This window comes from Schistocerca americana, chromosome 5, assembly GCF_021461395.2.
Source record: "Schistocerca americana isolate TAMUIC-IGC-003095 chromosome 5, iqSchAmer2.1, whole genome shotgun sequence".
NCBI lineage: Eukaryota > Metazoa > Arthropoda > Insecta > Orthoptera > Acrididae > Schistocerca > Schistocerca americana.
In genome coordinates this window covers 370,538,240-370,558,904 of record NC_060123.1, presented here as the reverse complement: position 1 = coordinate 370,558,904, position 20,665 = coordinate 370,538,240, and the positions used below count along the sequence as shown (strand labels likewise).

General features: G+C 40.0%; 1 protein-coding gene across 1 annotated transcript in view; it reads left to right on the top strand.

Annotated features, from left to right (window-relative positions):
- Window positions 1–237: 237 nt before the first annotated feature.
- Window positions 238–20,665, top strand: part of LOC124615903 (HEAT repeat-containing protein 1) — a 276,744-nt gene continuing 256,316 nt past the window's right edge. The window contains exon 1 of the mRNA XM_047144079.1: window positions 238–468. Coding sequence (XP_047000035.1) covers window positions 327–468 — 142 coding nt within the window. The 5' untranslated portion in view covers window positions 238–326. The remainder of the gene's footprint in view (window positions 469–20,665) is intronic.

Below are 20,665 nucleotides of genomic sequence, written 5' to 3'. Positions count from 1 at the left end.
GGTATTCCATTTAAATTTCCAGCATATTACTTTGTCGTTGATATTTGCAATGTGCTATATATGTAATATGAGAGGCTGTATTGTACGATCACATGCTAACGTTGACTGTGTCTATAGAATTTGTCATACGCCAAAGAAAATAAAAAATGTAATGTGTACATCTTTGGTTAGTGTGCATTATATGCCGTCTGCTTATTCGTGGAAGTGCTTTGGGTTAGTTTGGTGCGCATGCGGTTGTGTTGTGGTGTTTGGTGTGTAATGTGTATGGTGATTGTTAATGTGAAATTTTGTTGTGACTTTGACTGGCAGCAGAAAAATTGTGAGACATGGCTACATCACTGGCAGAACAACTGAAAAAGCTAACGCTTCCTCAAACATCATTACTCGTCCACGAGAAAAAGCGAGCATCCTTCTTGTTTGATCCAAAAGAAGCTGCAAATTTGGACAGAGATGCTGTGTATGAATTAGGTGGGTATGCTTAACTGGTCATGTCTTTATCCGTAATTTAGTCTGTAGTTTTTTGCTGTACAAGCCGTTTGAATTTGATGACGAAGGTGACTTGTAATAGGTATTTCATGTGTGTGATAGAATCTTGTTTAGACTTTGTGTCCTCAAGTCAGTTTTGGCCATTTATTCGAGTTCTTTTAGATAAATGTGTCAGTTAAAGTTAAATAGCTCTTTGATATCTCATTTAGAAAAGCCTGTTTTATAACTATGTTATTCATAACAATAATATAAGAGCAGTGGGTAAGTTACTTATATATATATAGGAATGTGCAACCGACTAGAATATCGCATTAATTATTATTTGTGAGAGTAGACTTTGGATTACAAGAGAAGGAATAGGACGTACTCCTGTTTATATTCTATGCGAATACTATTGCTTCGATGTTTATGATGCAAAGTACACCGGGTGTTTGATATTATGCGGCAGGAATGCTGGTGTCAAGTTCTTACCCAGCAATGTTATTACGAAAATTAACCGCTCTGACAAATTACATAACGTGTTTGTTAGTGAGGCTAAATTTGTTTAATATTGTACCAGAAAGTTACACTAATCTGTGTTATAGCAGTGGATCACTCTTTAAAATTAACATGAAATCTCCCAAATGACTTCGGTGTAATTTGCTGTAAAGCAGCAGTGATCACTCTGATTTTGAAATGTATAGGTGCTCTGTCTCAAATTTTATTCAGTACAAATTGCCAACTATCTTGTTGTAATGCTGTCTGTTAATATGACGATATATTATTTGGGTGTTGCCTTGGTATCACTAAGAAATTTAGCAAATTTCTTATTACTGTATCTAAATAAGTAAGCAAAGTTTCAAGTACTGAGACTTTCCGTTTTAGCAGTGTAGTAATCCCTGCCCAGGAACTTGTGACTGTAAAGATTGGTAAAGTGATTTCCCTCACATAGGTTATGAGAATATTTTTTGTTGCCGTATATTTTTGTCCCCAGTATTTTCATAGTAACTTACGTTTATCAGAAGCAAGTAAATATAAGCGGAGATTTTTGATGGGTAGAGACCATGTCGTAAAAAGAGTTGCACAGGTAGTGTAGGACCCACAGTATGAACTGCCGAAATGAATTGAATGCCCGACAAATGCAGCTAAAAATTACATTCAAAATTCTACTGATTTTGTGTTCGGTGGGCGGAAGGAGAGTGATTGTTACTTAGGCCTACTTCCGCCCCCCCCCCCCTCCCTACATTTTTCATCTTTGAGGTGCAATTTATATGCATATCAGTAACATGCACCAAAGCACACACCAGAAAGTGTATTGAATTTTACAAGTTTGTCTGCAGTTTTATTACTTACTAGGAAATTGCATGAAATATGGAACTGAAATGATTTTCTATGCTGTGGAATGGTTGGTTATGTTACCACCATCTTTCTTTCAGATTCCCATTTATTGACTTCAGTAAATCATAATAAGATCGTCATCTTCCAGTTTAATGTAGACTTATTGGTGTGCTTGAGATTGGTCTGCCACCAAGATCGAGATTTTTGAGGGGCGGGGGCGATACTGTCATGCTAATGTCCTGAAGTTAGTTTCATGTTCCGTGGATGATTTGCACAGTAGTTCGTAATGATGTGGAATGAGTGAGTCTACATTTGCGCCACAGGTCTACATGCTGACAATTTACAAGGGAGTTGTTCCCCCTCCCTCGCCTCCAGATATATAGAGATCTGAGTTAGTCATTCCAACACACCATCTTCTACAAATAACAGTAATACAATAGATGAGTATGGTATAGTATTGGAAAAATAACATTCTATCTCTGCGTACATATTCTGCAAACCACTGTACACTGTGTGGCACAACAACTAGTTGTTCCATTTCCTGTTCCACTAGCAAATGGAGCGAGACAAAAACAACTGTTTATATACCTCCATATGAGCCCCAATTTCTTGTACCTTATCTGCGTGGTCCCAAAGCAAAATGTATGTTGACGGCAGTAGGATCGTTCTGCAGTCAGCTTCAAATGCTGGTTCTCTAAATTTTCTCAGTAGTGTTCTTCTAAATGAATGTCTTCTTCCCTCCAGGGATTCCCACTTGAGCTCTCGAACTGTACCCGTAACACTTGAGTGCTGATCAAACCTGCCAGTAACAAATCTAGCAGCTTGCTTCTGTATTGGTTTGATGTCTTCTTTCAGTCCGACATGATGCATCCCAAACACTCGAGAATTGGACACACTAGCGTCCTATATGCGGTTTCCTTTACAGATGAACCACTCTCTCCTAAAATTCTTCCAATGAATCGGAGTCATCCATTCCCCTTCCCTGCCACAATCCTCACATGCTCATTCCATTTCATTTCACTTTGCAGTGTTATGCCCAGATATTTAAACAATGTGACTGTGTTAATCAGGACACTACTAATGCTGTATCCGAATGTTCTTTTAACTGCCCATCCACATTAACTAACATTTTTCTACATTAAGAGCCAGCCACCATTCGTCACGCCAATGCAACTTTTGTCTTAAGTCCTCTTGTATCTTCCTACAGTCACTCTACTTCAACATATACCATGGCTTCATCAGCGAACTCGCAGATTGCTGCCCACCCCGTCCACCAGATCATTTATGTATAGAGAGAACAACAACAGTGCTATCACCCTTGTCTGTGGCACTCCTGACAATACCCTTATCTCTGATGAAAACTCGTTGTCGAGGACAACATACTGGGTTCTATTGGTTAAGAAGTCGTTAAGCGAGTCACATCCCAGGGAGCCTATTCTGTATGCATGTACCTTCGTTAACTGTCTGCAATGGGGTTCCATGTCAAATGCTTTTCAGAAATCTAGAAATTTAGAATCTGCCTGTTGCCTTTCATCCATCAGTATATCACGTGAAAAAAGAGCAAGCTGGGTTTCGCACAAGCCATGCTGATTCATGGACATAGCTTTTCAGTCTCTAGGAAATTTATCATATTCAAACTTGGAGTATGCTTCAGAATTCTGCAGCAGGCAGATGTTAAGGATATTGGTCAGTTATTTTGCGGGTCCATTCTTTTACCTTTCTTATGTACAGGAGTCCCTGACCTTTATTCCAGTCACTTTGCACTTTGCGCTGGTCAAGAGATTCGTGATAAATGCAAACTTAGTAGGGGGCCATTGACGCAGAGTACTCTTTGTACATCAGGACCTGGTGACTTATTTGTTTTCGACTCTTTCTATTGTCTCTACGCCAGGGTTTCTTATTACTGTAACGGACCTACTAAGGAGACTGCCTACATTACACGTGTTCGTCCTCTTTTCGAATACTGCTGCACGGTGTGGGATCCTTACCAGATAGGACTGATGGAGTACATCGAAAATGTTTAAAGAAAGGCAGCACATTTTGTATTGTCGTGAAATATGGGAGAGAGTGTCACAGAAATGATACAGGTTTTGGGCTGGACATCATTAAAAGAAAGGCGTTTTTCGTTGCGATGGAATTCTCACAAAATTCCAATCTCCAACTTTCTCCTCCGAATGCGAAAATATTTTGTTGACACCGACTTATATAGGGAGGAACGATCACCAAGATAAAATAAGGGAAATCGGAGCTCGTACGGTAAAATACAGGTGTTCATTCTTTCCGCACACTATACGCGATTGGAATAATAGAAAATTGTGAAGGTGGTTTGATGAACCCTCTGCGAGGCACTTAAAGGTGATTCGCAGAGTATCGATGTAGATGAGATGTAGATGTACTGTATCACCTGTGTGAGACTCTGTGCATTGGTCAAACGATGGTATGTTTGTAAGATTCTCGAGCGTGAACAATTTCTTAACCCTGGAATTTAAAACTTCTGCCTTCCTTTTGCTATCTTCTACTGGCAAAACCAGACTGGTTGACTGACTGGATGGAAGCCGTAGACCCCTTTAAAGATTTTACATAGGACCAGAATTTTTTCGGGTCCTCCGCCAGATCTGTATCAAGAAATGATGGTACTAACTGTTGTAGGCTTCGCACATAGATCTTTTTCACAGATGGACAAATCTCTACTAATCTTTGCCTGTCTATGTTTGCATGTCCTCTATTTGAACCGAGAGTGCAACAGCCTTTGCTTCCTCAGCATTTTCCAAATTGCCTTATTAAACTACTGTGGGTCTTAATCCCCTCACTAGGCACTTAACTCTCCGGACCACAATTTACAACCTGCATAAACTCTGCATAATTCCTCTATGGTCATCATTCTGGAAATAAATGATTGCATTTCATTGTGTAAATGAGATTGCTTATCTGCTCTTTCTAACAGAAACACTCCCCTAGCCCTCTTGACTGATTTGTTAACTTTCGTAACCATATTCATTATGATATCATGATCACTGATTCCCTTATCTGTAGTGATGCCACTGATAAGACCTGCACTGTTTGTAGCTACAAGGCCCAAGATACTTCGGTTCTGTGTAGGCAGCCAAACTAGCTGCTCAGTACAGTTTTCGGAAAACATATTCAAACATACTTCACAAGACTGTCTGTACCCCCCGCAGTGAATCCATACATGCCGTAGCTTGAAGTCACTACCAACTAGTATTGCATGATCTTGATATTTATGCACAACTGACCATAGACTTTCTTTGAATGACTCTACAAGTGTCACAGCGGAGTTGGGTGGTTGGTAAAAGCATCCAACAACTAACTTGGTTTCTCCTAGATGTCTTATGCATGACCAGTTAACTTCACTATGGAACTCAATTTCAGCCTCAGTAGAGACGATGTTTTTGTCAACTGCAATGAACACTCACCCACCTATGGTGTCTGATCTCTCTGTCAGTAAATATTCCAAGACTTGATGAAAGTCTCAGAGCTTTTACTTTGGGCTTTAGGCAGCTCTCAGTTCCAAGAATAATCTGAGATGGTGAACTTTTCTGGAGGGCAATAAATTTGGTAACTTTGTTACGAATATTTGACAATATCCCGATAAAATATATACGGTTGAACTGTCTTTAAACTGAATGCAGTCTGATTTCTGTACATGCATATCAACTGGCAAGTATTCATAAGAGTACCTTTAACTACCGCCTACCCCAAAAAACCTCCATGTGCACTCCACAAATACTCTACTACCTGAGTAGCTGCTTCCTTTGTGTAGTGCACCCCTCACCTGTAAAGAGGAGGCCTACAAATCCCCACCCGGTAACACAGATAGAGAAATTTGCAGCCAAGACCGTCACAGATACAATGGAGTCTTTGGTTGAGACCCTCCAGTAGGCTCCAAACCAGAGGACCCCAGTCAACTCTGGGAATGAGCCTGAAAATTATGAGCTCCGCTTGCACCCTGCTTGATGCCAGCAATATTCACCATCTCCGCCATCTGCCTGTAAGATCTGAGGATGGCCTCAGAACCCATGCAACAAGTGTCGTTGAACAAATTGTTATTAGTTCCTTTTTACCACCACACACAAACTGTGGCTGCTCAGTCTCGTGTAAGAATTATTCTCCAAGGTAATTTTATCTGTTCACGTGTTCTCAGTTTTCAACTGTCTGTTTTTCCTGGTTGATTTCTTGTAATTCTGTTGAAGCTGCTGTCATACGAAAAGATAATTCAGTTTTTTCCCACCCTCATTCATACACATCAGTGTGTGCACTCTTGTGGCATTAGCAATGGTGGTATCCAATTTCTCTTCATGTACACTCCAGCGACTCTATAGTGATGTGCTCAAGTGCATTGTGAATTTTCTTCAAGTATTCCTAGTATATCGGTTTAGTGCAATTGATCTTTTACAAAATCCCATAGAAAGAATTATTGTGGTGTGAAGTCAGGTAATTGTAGCAGACACTGAATCTTACCATCTTATTCATTCAATCCAGAAATTGACAGATACTAATGAACGAGTGGGGATGTGCCCCATCCAGCTGGAATGTGTCATGTTGTAGGTGTTCCAATTGTGGCTCAGCAATCTCTCTGTAACATGTCCAAATAAATATCATTATTTACGGTAGACTTTTTGAGAAAGAATGAATCAGTTACACTATTGTGCTTAAGTCCACAACACATATTCACCTTTGGACTGTCACTTTACATTTCACAAGTAACACTGTGATCACGAATATGAACATTATGACATACATAAAAAGTTGACTCATCAAAGAAACAATCTCAAAAGTCATTAATCTTATTTAGCATATCCACTGCAAACTTTTGGCAGTGTTTGCGCAATGGGTTTTGTGCTCGAAGCAGGTATACCACATAGGCATAATCTCTTAACGAAAACATGAGTATTGTTGATCAGCCAAGAGATATATTGGAAATACGGAAGTGTCCGATCCCGCCCGTCTGCTTTGACCCATGACCTCACAAATATGGCGGAAACGACCATAAACCATGTTTCCAATATGGCGCATATAAAGTTGGTACGTACACATTATGAGGACGAAAATACATCGAAAAACAAACACACACACTTTCCACAAAAAGCCTAATGACACTAATGGGACAAGCGCGGGAAATGGGGTGTTTTTGGGTGGGGGCAAACTAAATATAAACAAATTTAGACACCCACCCCCATACAAACCACACAAAATGACGAAAAAAACCAACATCACAAAACTCCACAAATACCACTAAACACAATATCATGTGGAATCGGGCACTTCCCTTGACCTATATAGCTCAACAGCAGCTCCCGATCCCATAAATTAGGATCAAACACTTCCCTTGGCCTATATAGCTCAAAAACATCTCTTGATACCAATATCAACATACACAGCCACACATTGGGATCGAACACTTCCCTTGACCTGTGCACTGTTAATTTTATCTGTCATATCGATTTGTGAACATAAACAACAACATATTAATTTTACTAAAATTACCACACGATGTATAGCGAACAATACTAAATTAACCTTCACACAAATTCGTTAACTCACTGAAATGAATTACACTACAAACACAGCCGACACTAACAGTTCTGGATAATAAGCAAAAGCAACCTGAGCCCATTACACCACACAAACGAAAACCCTGAACATACCACCAGAGAGCACAACACGACGACATCTACAAACACGCCACACTCACAAACCTAACTCCGCGCTGTCATTATGTCACACACGACAACACCCTTACGTCACGGGTCAAAGTAGATGCATGGGATCGGACGCTTCTGTCGACCCGATATATTTGATATGAGTTGTTTTCTTTGACGAGTGATGTAATATAAGTGGCAGCTGTGACAACATTTTTTGGTGCGTTTATTCAACCAATGTGAAAGAAAAAAAAATGCTTGGTTGTGGTGACAGATTGAGATCTGTAGCTTTTCCTGAGGTCAAGGTTAGGTTGGAAGGTGACAGTTTGGTTGCGAGTTGGCAAAAACCAGCAAATGTGAAAGTAAAAAATTCTTATGTTGTGTTGTGGTAACAGATTGATCCATAACTTAGCCTGGTTGCAAAAATAACCACTGTTATCGCGTTTAGTAGCCATGCTGTTCATGCAGTGTATCACATGTTTCCTTTTGTCACTGGTCAATGCCAGCGGCTTGTACCATCCCTGTTGACTGTGGCATTTCCAAACCTGTGGCTGTGAAACATGCTTATTTTGTTGGATTCCTTTTGATCAGTTGCTGTACTTTGTCAGTGTTGGTATCTCCCTCTCCCTGTTTATGGAGGACACTACCATGTTTCCATACATGGCACATGTGAAGCCTGGATAGTTGGTTGGGACTTTGATTTCCAAACAAGCTGTATCCAGAAGGTTCACTTGGGTGTTGGACTTCCTCTCTATAATCCAGGCTACACAGTGACCTTTTTCTTGTGGTTCCTCATTTTCTGTCAAACCTGTGACACTTGAAGCTAGGATAATATGAATAAAAAAAGAAAACTGATTTTCTATGATCAGAGCATAGAATGTCAGATCCCTTAATCACGCAGGTGGGTTAGAAAATTTAAAAAGGGAAATGGATAGGTTAAAGCTAGATATTTTGGAAATTAGTGAAGTTCCAGGACTAGTTTTAACAATGAATTTAAAAAAAATAAAAAAAAAAATAGGAGCACGGGTAAGCTACTACAAACAGCATAGCGAACACATTATTGTAGCAAAGATAGACACTAAGCCCACACCTGCCAAGGTAGTAAAAGTTTATATGCAAACTAGGTCTGCAGTTAATGAAGTGATTGTAGAAATGTATGATGAGATAAAAGAAATTATTCAGATAGTGGAGGGAGACGGAATTTTAATAGTCATGGGGGACTGGAATTCGATAGTAGGAAAAGAGAGAGGAGAAAAAGTAGCACGTGAACATGAAATGGGGGGTAAGGAATGAAAGGGGAAGCTATCTGGTAGAATTTTGCACAGAGCATAACTTAATCATAGATAATTCCTGGTTTAAGAATCATGAAAGAATGTTGTATATGTGGAAGAGGCTTGGAGATACTGGAAGGTTTCAGATAGATTATGTAATGGTAAGGCAGATATTTTGGAACCAGCTTCTAAATTGTAAGGCATTTCCAGGGGCAGATGTGGACTCTGACTACAGTCAGTTGGTTATGAACTGTAGATTAAAACTGAAGAAGCTGCAAAAAAAGTGGGAATTTAAGGAAATGGGACCTGTATAAGCTGAAAGAACAAGAGGTTTCAGAGAGAGCATTAGGCAATGGTTAACAAGAATGGGGGAAAGAAATACAGTAGAAGAAGAATGGGCACCTTTGAGAGATGAAATAGTGAAGGCAGCAGAGGATCAAGTAGGTAAGAAAAACGAGGGCTAATACAAATCCTTGGGTAACAGAAGAGATATTGACTTTAATTGATGAAAGGAGAAAATATAAAAATGCTGTGAATGAAACAGAAAAGAAGGAATACAATCGTCTCAAAAATAAGATCAACAGGAAGCGCAAAACAGCTAAGCAGGGGTGGCTACAGGACAAATATAAGGATGGGGAGCCATATCTCACTAGTGATAAGATAGATACTGCCTACAGGAAAATTGAAGAGACCTTTGGAGAGAAGAGAACCATTGCATGAATATCAAGAACTCGGAAGGAAAACCATTTCTAAGCAAAGAGGAGAAGGCAAAAAGGTGGAAGGAGTATATAGAGGGTCTGTGCAAGCAAGGTTGATGTTGTTGTTGTTGTGGTCTTCAGTCCTGAGACTGGTTTGATGCAGCTCTCCATCCTACTCTATCCTGTGCAAGCTTCTTCATCTCCCAGTACCTACTGCAGCCTACATCCTTCTGAATCTGCTTAGTGTATTCATCTCTTGGTCTCCCTCTACGATTTTTACCCTCCACATTGCCCTCCAATACTAAATTGCTGATCCCTCGATATCTCAGAACATGTCCTACCAACCGATCCCTTCTTCTGGTCAAGTTGTGCCACAAGCTCATCTTCTCCCCAATTCTATTCAATACCTCCTCATTAGGTATGTGATCTACCCATCTAATCCTCAGCATTCTTCTGTAGCACCACATTTCGGAAGCTTCTATTCTCTTCATGTCTAAACTATTTATCGTCCACGTTTCACTTTCATACATGGCTACACTCCATACAAATACTTTCAGAAGCGACTTCCTGACATTTAAATCTATACTCGATGTTAACAAATTTTTCTTCTTCAGAAACGCTTTCCTTGCCATTGCCAGTCTACATTTTATATCCTCTCTACTTCGACCATCATAAGTTATTTTGTAGCAAAACTCCTTTACTGCTTTAAGTGTCTCATTTCCTAATCTAATTTCCTCAGCATCACACGACTTAATTCGACTACATTCCATTATCCTTGTTTTGCTTTTGTTGATGTTCATCTTGCACCCTCCTTTCAGGACACTGTCCATTCCGTTCAACTGCTCTTCCAAGTCCTTTGCTGTCTCTGACAGAATTACAATGTCATCGGCGAACCTTAAAGTTTTTATTTCTTCTCCATGGATTTTAATACCTACTCCGAACTTTTCTTTTGTTTCCTTTATTGCTTGCTCAATATACAGATCGAATAGCATCGGGGATAGGCTACAACCCTGTCTCACTCCCTTCCAACCACTGCTTCCCTTTCATGCCTCTCGACTCTTATAACTGCCATCTGCTTTCTGTACAAATTGTAAATAGCCTTTCGCTCCCTGTATTTTACCCCTGGCACCTTCAGAATTTGAAAGAGAGTATTCCAATCAGCATGGTCAAAAGCTTTCTCTAAGTCTACAAATGCTAGAAACGTAGGTTTGCCTTTCCTTAATATTTCTTCTAAGATAAGTCGTAGGGTCAGTATTGCCTCACGTGTTCCAACATTTCTACGGAATCCAAACTGATCTTCCCCGAGGTCGGCTTCTACCAGTTTTTCCATTTGTCTGTAAAGAATCCGTGTTAGTATTTTGCAGGTGTGACTTATTAAACAGATAGATTGGTAATTTTCACATCTGTCAACACCTGCTTTCTTTGGGATTGGAATTATTATGTCGTTCTTGAAGTCTGAGGGTATTTCGCATGTCTCATACATCTTGCTCACCAGATGGTAGAGTTTTGTCAGGACTGGCTCTCCCAAGGCTGTCAGTAGTTCCAATGGAATGTTGTCTACTCCAGGGGCCTTGTTTCGACTCAGGTCTTTCAGTGCTCTGTCAAACTCTTCACGCAGTATCATATCTCCCATTTCATCTTCATCTACATCCTCTTCCATTTCCATAATATTGTCCTTGAGAACATCGCCCTTGTATAGAACCTCTATATACTCCTCCCACCTTTCTGCTTTCCCTTCTTTGCTTAGAACTGGGTTTCCATCTGAGCTCTTGATATTCACACAAGTGGTTCTCTTTTCTCCAAAGGTCTCTTTAATTTTCCTGTAGGCAGTATCTATCTTACCCCTAGTGAGATAAGCCTCTACATCCTTACATTTGTGCTCTAGCCATCCCTGCTTAGCCATTTTGCACTTCCTGTCGATCTCATTTTTGAGACGTTTGTATTCCTTTTTGCCTGCTTCCTTTACTGCATTTTTATATTTCCTCCTTTCATCAATTAAATTCCATATTTCTTCTGTTACCCAAGGGTTTCTACTAGCCTTCGTCTTTTTACCTATTTGATCCTCTGCTACCTTCACTATTTCATCCCTCAAAGCTACCCATTCTTCTACTGTATTTCTTTCCACAGTTCCTGTCAATTGTTCCCTTATGTTCTCCCTGAAACTCTGTACAACCTCTGATTCTTTCAGTTTATCCAGGCCCCATCTCCTTAAATTCCCATCTTCTTGCAGTTTCTTCAGTTTTAATCTACAGTTCATAACCAACATATTGTGGTCAGAGTCTACATATGCCCCGGGAAATGTCTTACAATTTAAAACCTGGTTCCTAAATCTCTGTCTTACCATTATATAATATATCTGATACCTTTTAGTATCTCCAGGGTTCTTCGATGTATACAACCTTCTTTCATGATTCTTGAACCAAGTATTAGCTATGATTAAGTTATCCTCTGTGCAAAATTCTACCATGCAGCTTCCTCTTCCATTTCTTAGCCCCAATCCGTATTCACCTACTATGCTTCCTTCTCTTCCTTTTCCTACTACCAAATTCCAGTCACCCATGACTATTAAATTTTCTTCTCCCTTCACTACCTGAGTAATTTCTTTTATCTCATCATACATTTCATCAGTTTCCTCGTCATCTGCAGAGCTAGCTGGCATATAAACTTGTACTACTGTAGTAGGCGTGGGCTTCGTGTCTATCTTGGCCACAATAATGTGTTCACTATGCTGTTTGTAGCAGCTTACCCGTACTCCTACTTTTTTATTCATTATTAAACCTACTCCTGCATTACCCCAATTTGATTTTGTATTTGTAACCCTGTTTTCGCCTGACCAATAGTCTTGTTCCTCCTGCCACCGAACTTCACTAATTTCCACTATATCTAACTTTAACCTATCCAGTTCCCTTTTTAAATTTTCTAACGTACCTGCTCAATTGAGGGATCTGACATTCCACGCTCCGATCCGTAGATTGCCAGTTTTCTTTCTCCGGATAACGACGTCCTCTTGAGTAGTCCCCGCCCGGAGATCCGAATGGGGGACTATTTTACCTCCGGAACATTTTACCCAAGAGGACGCCATCATCATTTAATCATACAGTAAAGCTGCATGCCCTCAGGAAAAATTACGGCTGTAGTTTCCCCTTGCTTTCAGCAGTTCGCAGTACCAGAACAGCAAGGCCGTTTTGGTTAGTGTTACAAGGCCAGATCAGTCAATCATCCAGACTGTTGCCCCTGCAACTACTGAAAAGGCTGCTGCCCCTCTTCAGGAACCACACGTTGGTCTGGCCTCTCAACACATACCCCTCCGTTGTGGTTGCACCTACGGTACGGCTATCTGTATCGTTGAGGCACGCAAGCCTCCCCACCAACGGCAAGATCCATGGTTCACGAGGGGGGGTGACGTATTTGAGGGAAATATTATGGAAATGTAAGAGGACGTAAATGAAGATGAAGTGGGAGATATGATACTGAGTGAAGAGTTTGACAGAGTACTGAAAGACCTAAGTCCAAACAAGGACCCGGGAATAGACAACATTCCATTAGAACTGCTGATAGCCTTGGGTGAGCCAGTCATGACAAAGCTCTGTCGCCTGGTGAGCAAGATGTATGAGACAGGCGACATACCCTCAGACTTCAAGAAGAATATAATTATTCCAATCCTAAAGAAAGCAGTTTAATAAGTCAGGGCTGCAAAATACTAACACGAATTCTTTACAGAGGAATGGAAAAACTGGTAGAAGCCAACCTCAAGGGAAGATCAGTTTGAATTCCGTGAAAATGTAGAAACACTTGTGGCAATACTGGCCCTAAGACTTATCCTAGAAGATAGATTAAGGAAAGGCAAACCTACGTTTATGGCATTTGTTGACTTAGGGAAAGCTTTTGACAATGGTGACTGGAATGTTGTTGTTGTTGTGGTCTTCAGTCCTGAGACTGGTTTGATGCAGCTCTCCATGCTACTCTATCCTGTCCAAGCTTCATCATCTCCCAGTACCTACTGCAGCCTACATCCTTCTGAATCTGCTTAGTGTATTGATCTCTTGGTCTCCCTCTACGATTTTTACCCTCCACGCTGCCCTTCAATGCTAAATTTGTGATCCCTTGATGCCTCAAAACATGTCCTACCAACCGATCCCTTCTTCTAGTCAAGTTGTGCCACAAACTTCTCTTCTCCCCAATCCTATTCAATACCTCCTCATTAGTTACGTGATCTACCCACCTTATCTTCAGCATTCTTCTGTAGCACCACATTTCGAAAGCTTCTATTCTCTTCTTGTCCAAACTGGTTATCGTCCATGTTTCACTTCCATACATGGCTACATTCCATACAAATACTTTCAGAAACGACTTCCTGACACTTAAATCTATACTCGATGTTAACAAATTTCTCTTCTTCAGAAACGATTTCGTTGCCATTGCCAGTCTACATTTTGTATCCTATCTACTTGGACCAGCATCAGTTATTTTACTCCCTAAATAGCAAAACTCTTTTACTACTTTAAGTGTCTCATTTCCTAATCTAATCCCCTCAGCATCACCCGATTTAATTTGACTACATTCCATTATCCTAGTTTTGCTTTTGTTGATGTTCATCTTATATCCTCCTTTCAAGACACTGTCCATTCCGTTCAACTGCTCTTCCAAGTCCTTTGCTGTCTCTGACTGGAATACTCTCTTTCAAATTGCTGAAGGTGGCAGGGGTCAAATACAGGGAGCAAAAGGCCATTTACAATTTGTACAGAAACCAAATGGCAGGTATAAGAGTCGAGGGGTATGCAAGGGAAGCAGTGGTTGAGACAGGGTTGTAGCCTATCCCCGATGCTATTCAAACTGTATGTTGAGCAAGCAGTAAAGGAAAAAAAAAGAAAAATTTGTAGTAGGAATTAAAATCCATGGAGAAGAAATAAAATCCGTGAGGTTTGCCGACGACATTATAATTCTGCCAGAAACAGCAAAAGAGCAGCAAGAGCAGTTGAATGGAATGGTCAGTGTCTTAAAAGGAGGATACAAGATAAGCATCAACAAAAGCAAAACAAGGATAGTGGAATGTAGTCAAATTAAATCAGGTGATGCTGAGAGAATTAGATTAAGAAATGAGACACTTAAAGTAGTAGTTGAGTTTTGCTATTTGGGTAGCAAAATAACTGACGATGGTCGAAGTAGAGAGGATATAAAATGTAGACTGGCAATGGCAAGGAAAGCGTTTCTGAAGAAGAAAAATTTGTTAACATCGCGTAGATTTAAATGTCAGGAAGTCTTTTATGAAAGTATTTGTATGGAAGTGAAACATGGACGATAAATAGTTTAGACAAGAAGAGAATAGATGCTTTCGAAATGTGGTGCTACAGAAGAATGCTGAAGATTAGATGGGTAGATCACATAACTAATGAGGAGGTACTGAATAAGACTGGGGAGAAGAAGAGTTTGTGGCACAACTTGACTAGAAGAAGGGATCGGTTGGAGGGACATGTTCTGCTGAGGCATCCAGGGACCATTAATTTAGTATTGGAGGGAAGCGCGGAGGGTGAAAATCGTAGAGGGAGATCGAACAATGAATACACTAAACAGATTCAGAAAGATGTAGGGTGCAGTAGTTATTCAGAGATGAGGAAGCTTGCGCAGTACAGAGTAGCATGGAGAGCTGCATCAAACCAGTCTTTGGACTGAAGACTGCAACAAGAAAAATGCCCAAGAAAAAGGCAAATTGCCAATTTTGAAATCGTTCCGCTTCATAATTAGTAATGTAACTAACAGAACAGTTGTGGGAGATTGGAAGTTTTTGAAGAGGATGTACAGAGTAGAGAATCACAATAAGCATGGAAATTTAATATCAAAATCATGACAAAAGGTGATAGTGAAGAGTTTGCTTGACCTATATGGCCAAATTGAATTGGCAGATATCATCACGAAACAAAAATCCCACTATTGAACGAATAATTGTACCAACGGTTTAAGTTAACTGGTATAGCACAGTTGAATTACCAGCTTAAGGAATAAAAGGGGAAACTATCTGGTAGAATTTTGCACAGAGCATAACTTAAGTAGCTTATTAAACCTACAATTTATCAACCAAAAAATATAAAAATACTTTTAAATCAGAAAATGCTGAAAAATGAACGTAAAAAAAACAGAAACTTGTCTCAGAAATCACACGAAAAAGTTATTGTACCCATAGTTCCTTCACGCTCAGATTACTATTGAGACTAAGAGCTGGTTGAAACGTGAAGTGGAGAGCTCTGAGATTTTTAGCAATTCATGGAATATATATTGGAAAAAAACAGATTAGATACCATAAGAGGGATAGTGTTCATTGCAACTGACAAAAATATTCTCTCAATTGGGCAGAATTTGAATGTGACATAGGTGTAGGTGAGATCCAGTTCATTGGTTGGTTTTGGGGAAGGGACCAAACCGCGAGGTCATTGGTCCCATTGGATTAGGGAAGGACGTGGAAGGAAGTTGGCATTGACCTTTCAAAGGAACCATCCTGGCATTTGCGTGAAGCGATTTAGGGAAATCACTGAAAACCTAAATTGGGATGGCCGGACGCGGGTTTGAACCGTCGTCCTCCCAAATGCGAGTCCAGTGTGCTAACCACTGCACCTTCTCGCTCGATGAAATCTTGTTCATTGTTAGATGTTTTTACCAGCCATCTGATTCTGCTGTGACTTTTTTTAGTCATTCAAAGAAAGTAAGTCTACAGTCAGTAGTGCAGAAGTACCCAGATCATGCAATACTAGTTGGCGGGGACTCTAACCTGCTGGTATGGACTAGGACATCTGTGGATTCATTGCAGGGTTACAGACAGACAGACAGACAGACAGTCTTGTCAGTACAGAGACAGATAATAGTGATGATGATGATGTCATCGTAGTGACTCTGGTCACTAAAGGTAATAAAACAATCAAGAAGGCAAGGAGAGTATTTCTGCTAGAAAGAGCAGATAAGCAGTTGCTATCAAATCACTTGTACAGTGAATTGACATCATTTAATTAGAGTATGATGGACTAAGAGAGTTTAAACAGATTGTAAATCGTGCTTTGGAGAAGTATATGCCAACTAAGTGGATTAAGGGCAGAAAAGAGCCATTGTGGTTTAACAGTGGAATTCAGAAAATGCTGAGGAAGCAAAGGCTGTTGCGCTCTGGTTCAAAAAAGAAGATGCAAACGACTATAGGCTAAAGTTAATTCAGAATGTGCATTTGTGAAAAGATTGATTGCAAAGTGTACAACTGCCACTGTCATACCTTAGCAAACAATCTTTCTGAAAACCTGAGAAAATTCTGCTCCTATGTAAAATTGCTAATAAGCTGGTCTAAGCTTCTGTCCAGCTACTCGAGCAGTCTGGTGTGGCAGTAGAGGATAGCAAAAGGAAAACTACTGTTTTAAATTTCATATTTAAGAACTCGTATGACTATAATATGGAGGACGTAGTAATAAGCATCCCTAACGTAGAGGAAGAACCGAAGGGGTTGAAAACAAGTGAATCGCCATGTTCGGATGGAACCCACTTTAGTTTTACTAAGAGTACCATATATCATTGGCCCATTATTTAGCATGCATTTATCATTAATTTCATCCAGCACAGTCCCAAGCAACTGGAAAAAAGTGCAGGTGACACCTGTGTATAAGAAGGGCAAAAGAATTTACCTGCAAAATTACAGACCAATATTCTTATGATTAATTTTCTGCAGAATTCTTGAACATATTCTCAGTTTTAATGTAATAAATTTCCTTGAGACAGGAAAATTTTTGTCCACAGATCAGTATGTATTTTGAAAGTATCGCTCGTGTGAAACTCAGCCTGCCCTTTTCTGAAATGATATCTTGTGAACTATAGATGAAGGCTGACAGACAGATTACATGTTCCTAGATTTCTGAGAAGCTTTTGACTCGGCGCCCCACTGCAGACTGTTAGCAAAGGTATGAGTGTACGGAATGTGTTCCTAGATATGAGTGTGGCTCAAAGACTTCTCAAGTAATAGAGCCCAGTAAATTGTCCTCAATGGCGAGTGTTCATCAGTGACAAGGATATTGTCATGAATGCCCGAGGGGAGTTTAGTAGGACCACTGTTATTTTCCGTATGCATAAATGATGTGGGGGACAGGGTGAGGAGCAGTCTGCACCTATTTGCTTCATAATGCTGTGATGTACAGGAAGGTGACATTGTTGAGTTACTGTAGTAGGCTACAAGGTGAATTGGACAAAATTTCTAGTTGATGTGATGAATGGCAGCTATCTCTAAATATAGAAAAACGTAATCTAATGTAGACAAGTAGGAGAAACAAACTGGTCTTTTTAGAGTACAACATTATTAGTGTGCTGCTTGCCCCAAGTCAAGTAGATTAAATATCTATGTGTAATATTGCAAACAATATGAAATGGAACAAGCATATAAGGACAGTAATAGGGAGGGCAAGTGGTTGACTTTGTTTCATTAGGAAAATTTTAGGAAAGTGTGGTATGTTGGACTTTAGTGGGACCCATTTGTGAGATACTGCTAGTGTGTCTGGCATCTGCACCAGGTCAGATTAAAGGGAGACGTTGAAGCAATTCAGAGGTAGGCTGATAGATTTGTTACCGGTAGTTTCAAACAGCATGCAAGTATCACGGAGATACTTCGGGAATTCAGATGGGAATCCCTGGTTGAAGGCAATGCTCTTTCCAAGGAAACCCATTGAGAAAACATAATAACTGGCATTTGAAGCTGACTGCAGGACGATTCTACTATCGCCAACACGTGTTTCTTGTAAGGGCCCTGAAGATGAGAGAAATTATGGCTTGTACAGAGGCATGTAGGCAGTTGTTTTTCACTCGCTCTGTTTGACTGTGGAACAGAAAAAGAAATGATACAGGGTACCCTCTGCCATGCACCGTACAGTGGCTTCTGGAATATGTGTGTAGCTGTAGAACCTAATGTAGTACAGGGTGTTCAGCAAAGTAGTCTTTGATTTTAAAATTAAATATCTTGGAAACTATGATTGATAGATAAGTAAGACAAACAGAATGTTTATCGTGTAGGCTGTAAGAATATTATACAGAAGTTTCAGAATAGTTTGAAAAACTGCTGACAGATGGTACTGTAATCACAACATGTAGTACCGAGCGAGGTGGCGCAGTGGTTAGCACACTGGACTCGCATTCGGAAGGACGACGGTTCAATCCCGCGTCCGACCATCCTGATTTAGGTTTTCCGTGATTTCCCTAAATCGCACCAGGCAAATGCTGGGATGGTTCCTTTCAAAGGGCACGGCCGACTTCCTTCCCCGTCCTTCCCTAATCCAATGAGACCGATGACCTCGCTGTTTGGTCTCTTCCCCCTAAACAACCCAACCCCAACAACATGTAGTGCACTATAAATAGTGGGCCACAGCTCAGAGCAATCAGTTCCACTGTTGAAACATGAGAGGAGCGTAGGGTTTCTAAGACGGAGGCTGAAATCATGTATTCCATTGACTGGTGCTGGAATACTACAGGTTAAAACATGGTCCTGTGGCAACAAGGTGCACTTTTCAAATACGATTTTATGTTTCAAAAGGGTCCAATACAAAAACCATCCGCAAGCCCTTCAGCAAATTTTGACAGGCAGGCAGCTTGGCTGATGATCTAGTGGGAAATGTTGGCCCCCGAGCAAACTGCAGCTACTCCTGAAAATGTTGCAACAATTTCTGGAGTTATTAAACAGAAACCAAGCAAATCCATCTTAAGAACTGCACAGAGACTGGTTTACATCCTCAAAAACAGCTACCGCCGTACACTCCATCAGACCCCCCCCCCATATTTAATAAATTCTCCACAAATTTTCTTGCAAGATGAAAACAAATCTACAATAGTCTATTGCATCCATTTAAAAAAAAAAAAAAAAAAAAAAAAAAAAAAAAAAAAATGTTGAATGCGTGATTTCACCTTCACTATAATCTTACATCATGGCTCAAAACCAACAGGTAGCAATGAAAGTTTCAGTTGACACAGAATATGTCTATGACAATGATACAATCTTCATAAGCAGCACGTTTAGGCAAATGGCGAACACAAAGATTACAATTACAGAAAAGAAATTAAACCATCAGAGAGATCCAGACAACTTGGAGTTCTCTGCGGGCAACCCAAATGAACTACTGAAGATGCTAGAACAAACCTACAAAGTGAATTGTTAAGTTGGCCTGTACATGCTATCAACAACAGAGATCATGAATAGTAACCTTGAAGATCCACTGATAGTCGTAGTTTGTCAAGTCTTCTCATTCAGCTACAGGAAAACGATACCCATGCAGTGAATACTGTAAAAACTAAGTGAGCAGTGGCAGCTCCAGCACGTGTCACACAGAAGGATCAAGGGTGACCCAGATTATAGAATTTGTAGGCCTTTCCTCAAGTTTACAAGGATAAATATGAAGGACAAAATATAGTTTAAATGTTAATTAGTTGACCTTACACAATTTCCCCACTAAATTCATTATAATAGACACCATGAAGTGCCAATTTGGTTTGTAACGCAGATTAAATTTGTGCCTATCTACTGTTTATTTATAGTCATTGTATCCTGACAGTTATTGTGTGCATTTGTTCATCTGCATCAAAGAGATAAAATCTCAGAGAGTGGCTGCTGTCCGCATTTGAACTTCTGTCTGCCATTTTTGCTTTAGTCAGAGGCATCACCTTATTTGTTACGCCTCCTTGGAAATTCTATCTCATTACCTTTGACCAACTTGGAACAGCTCTTGGTAGCATTATTTCATCTTGGGGAATGATAAACAGTGTTGATTTCTGTGTACTTTGACAGCAACAAGTAATATTTTTGCAAAAATATGGATAACATTTTCAGTGCAGACAAACTTGGAAGTAGATCAAAAACATCACAATGACTTCGCTTGTTGCTGGCAAGAAAATTATCCTCTAACCATCGAAATACATTATAACTATGTAATAAAATCAGTGACTGATTCTGCCTTTCTGTTAATATGTTAAGTGTACACTAAGAGGCTCAAATGCCATTCACTTTCAACAAGAATAATTTAAAAAATGTAACAATTAATGTATGTAATTAACTATAATAATAATAATAATGTATTAACAACAGTGACATCAGGAACAATAAAACAATTCATTACCATTTGATTTCCACAACACTTCCAATTTCTGTTTATTTCTGCGTCCATCAATACAAGAGTCTCTTTCGTTACTCATCACTTCCTATGCCGTTCTGTGTCCCCACCCCCGCAGCCCCCTC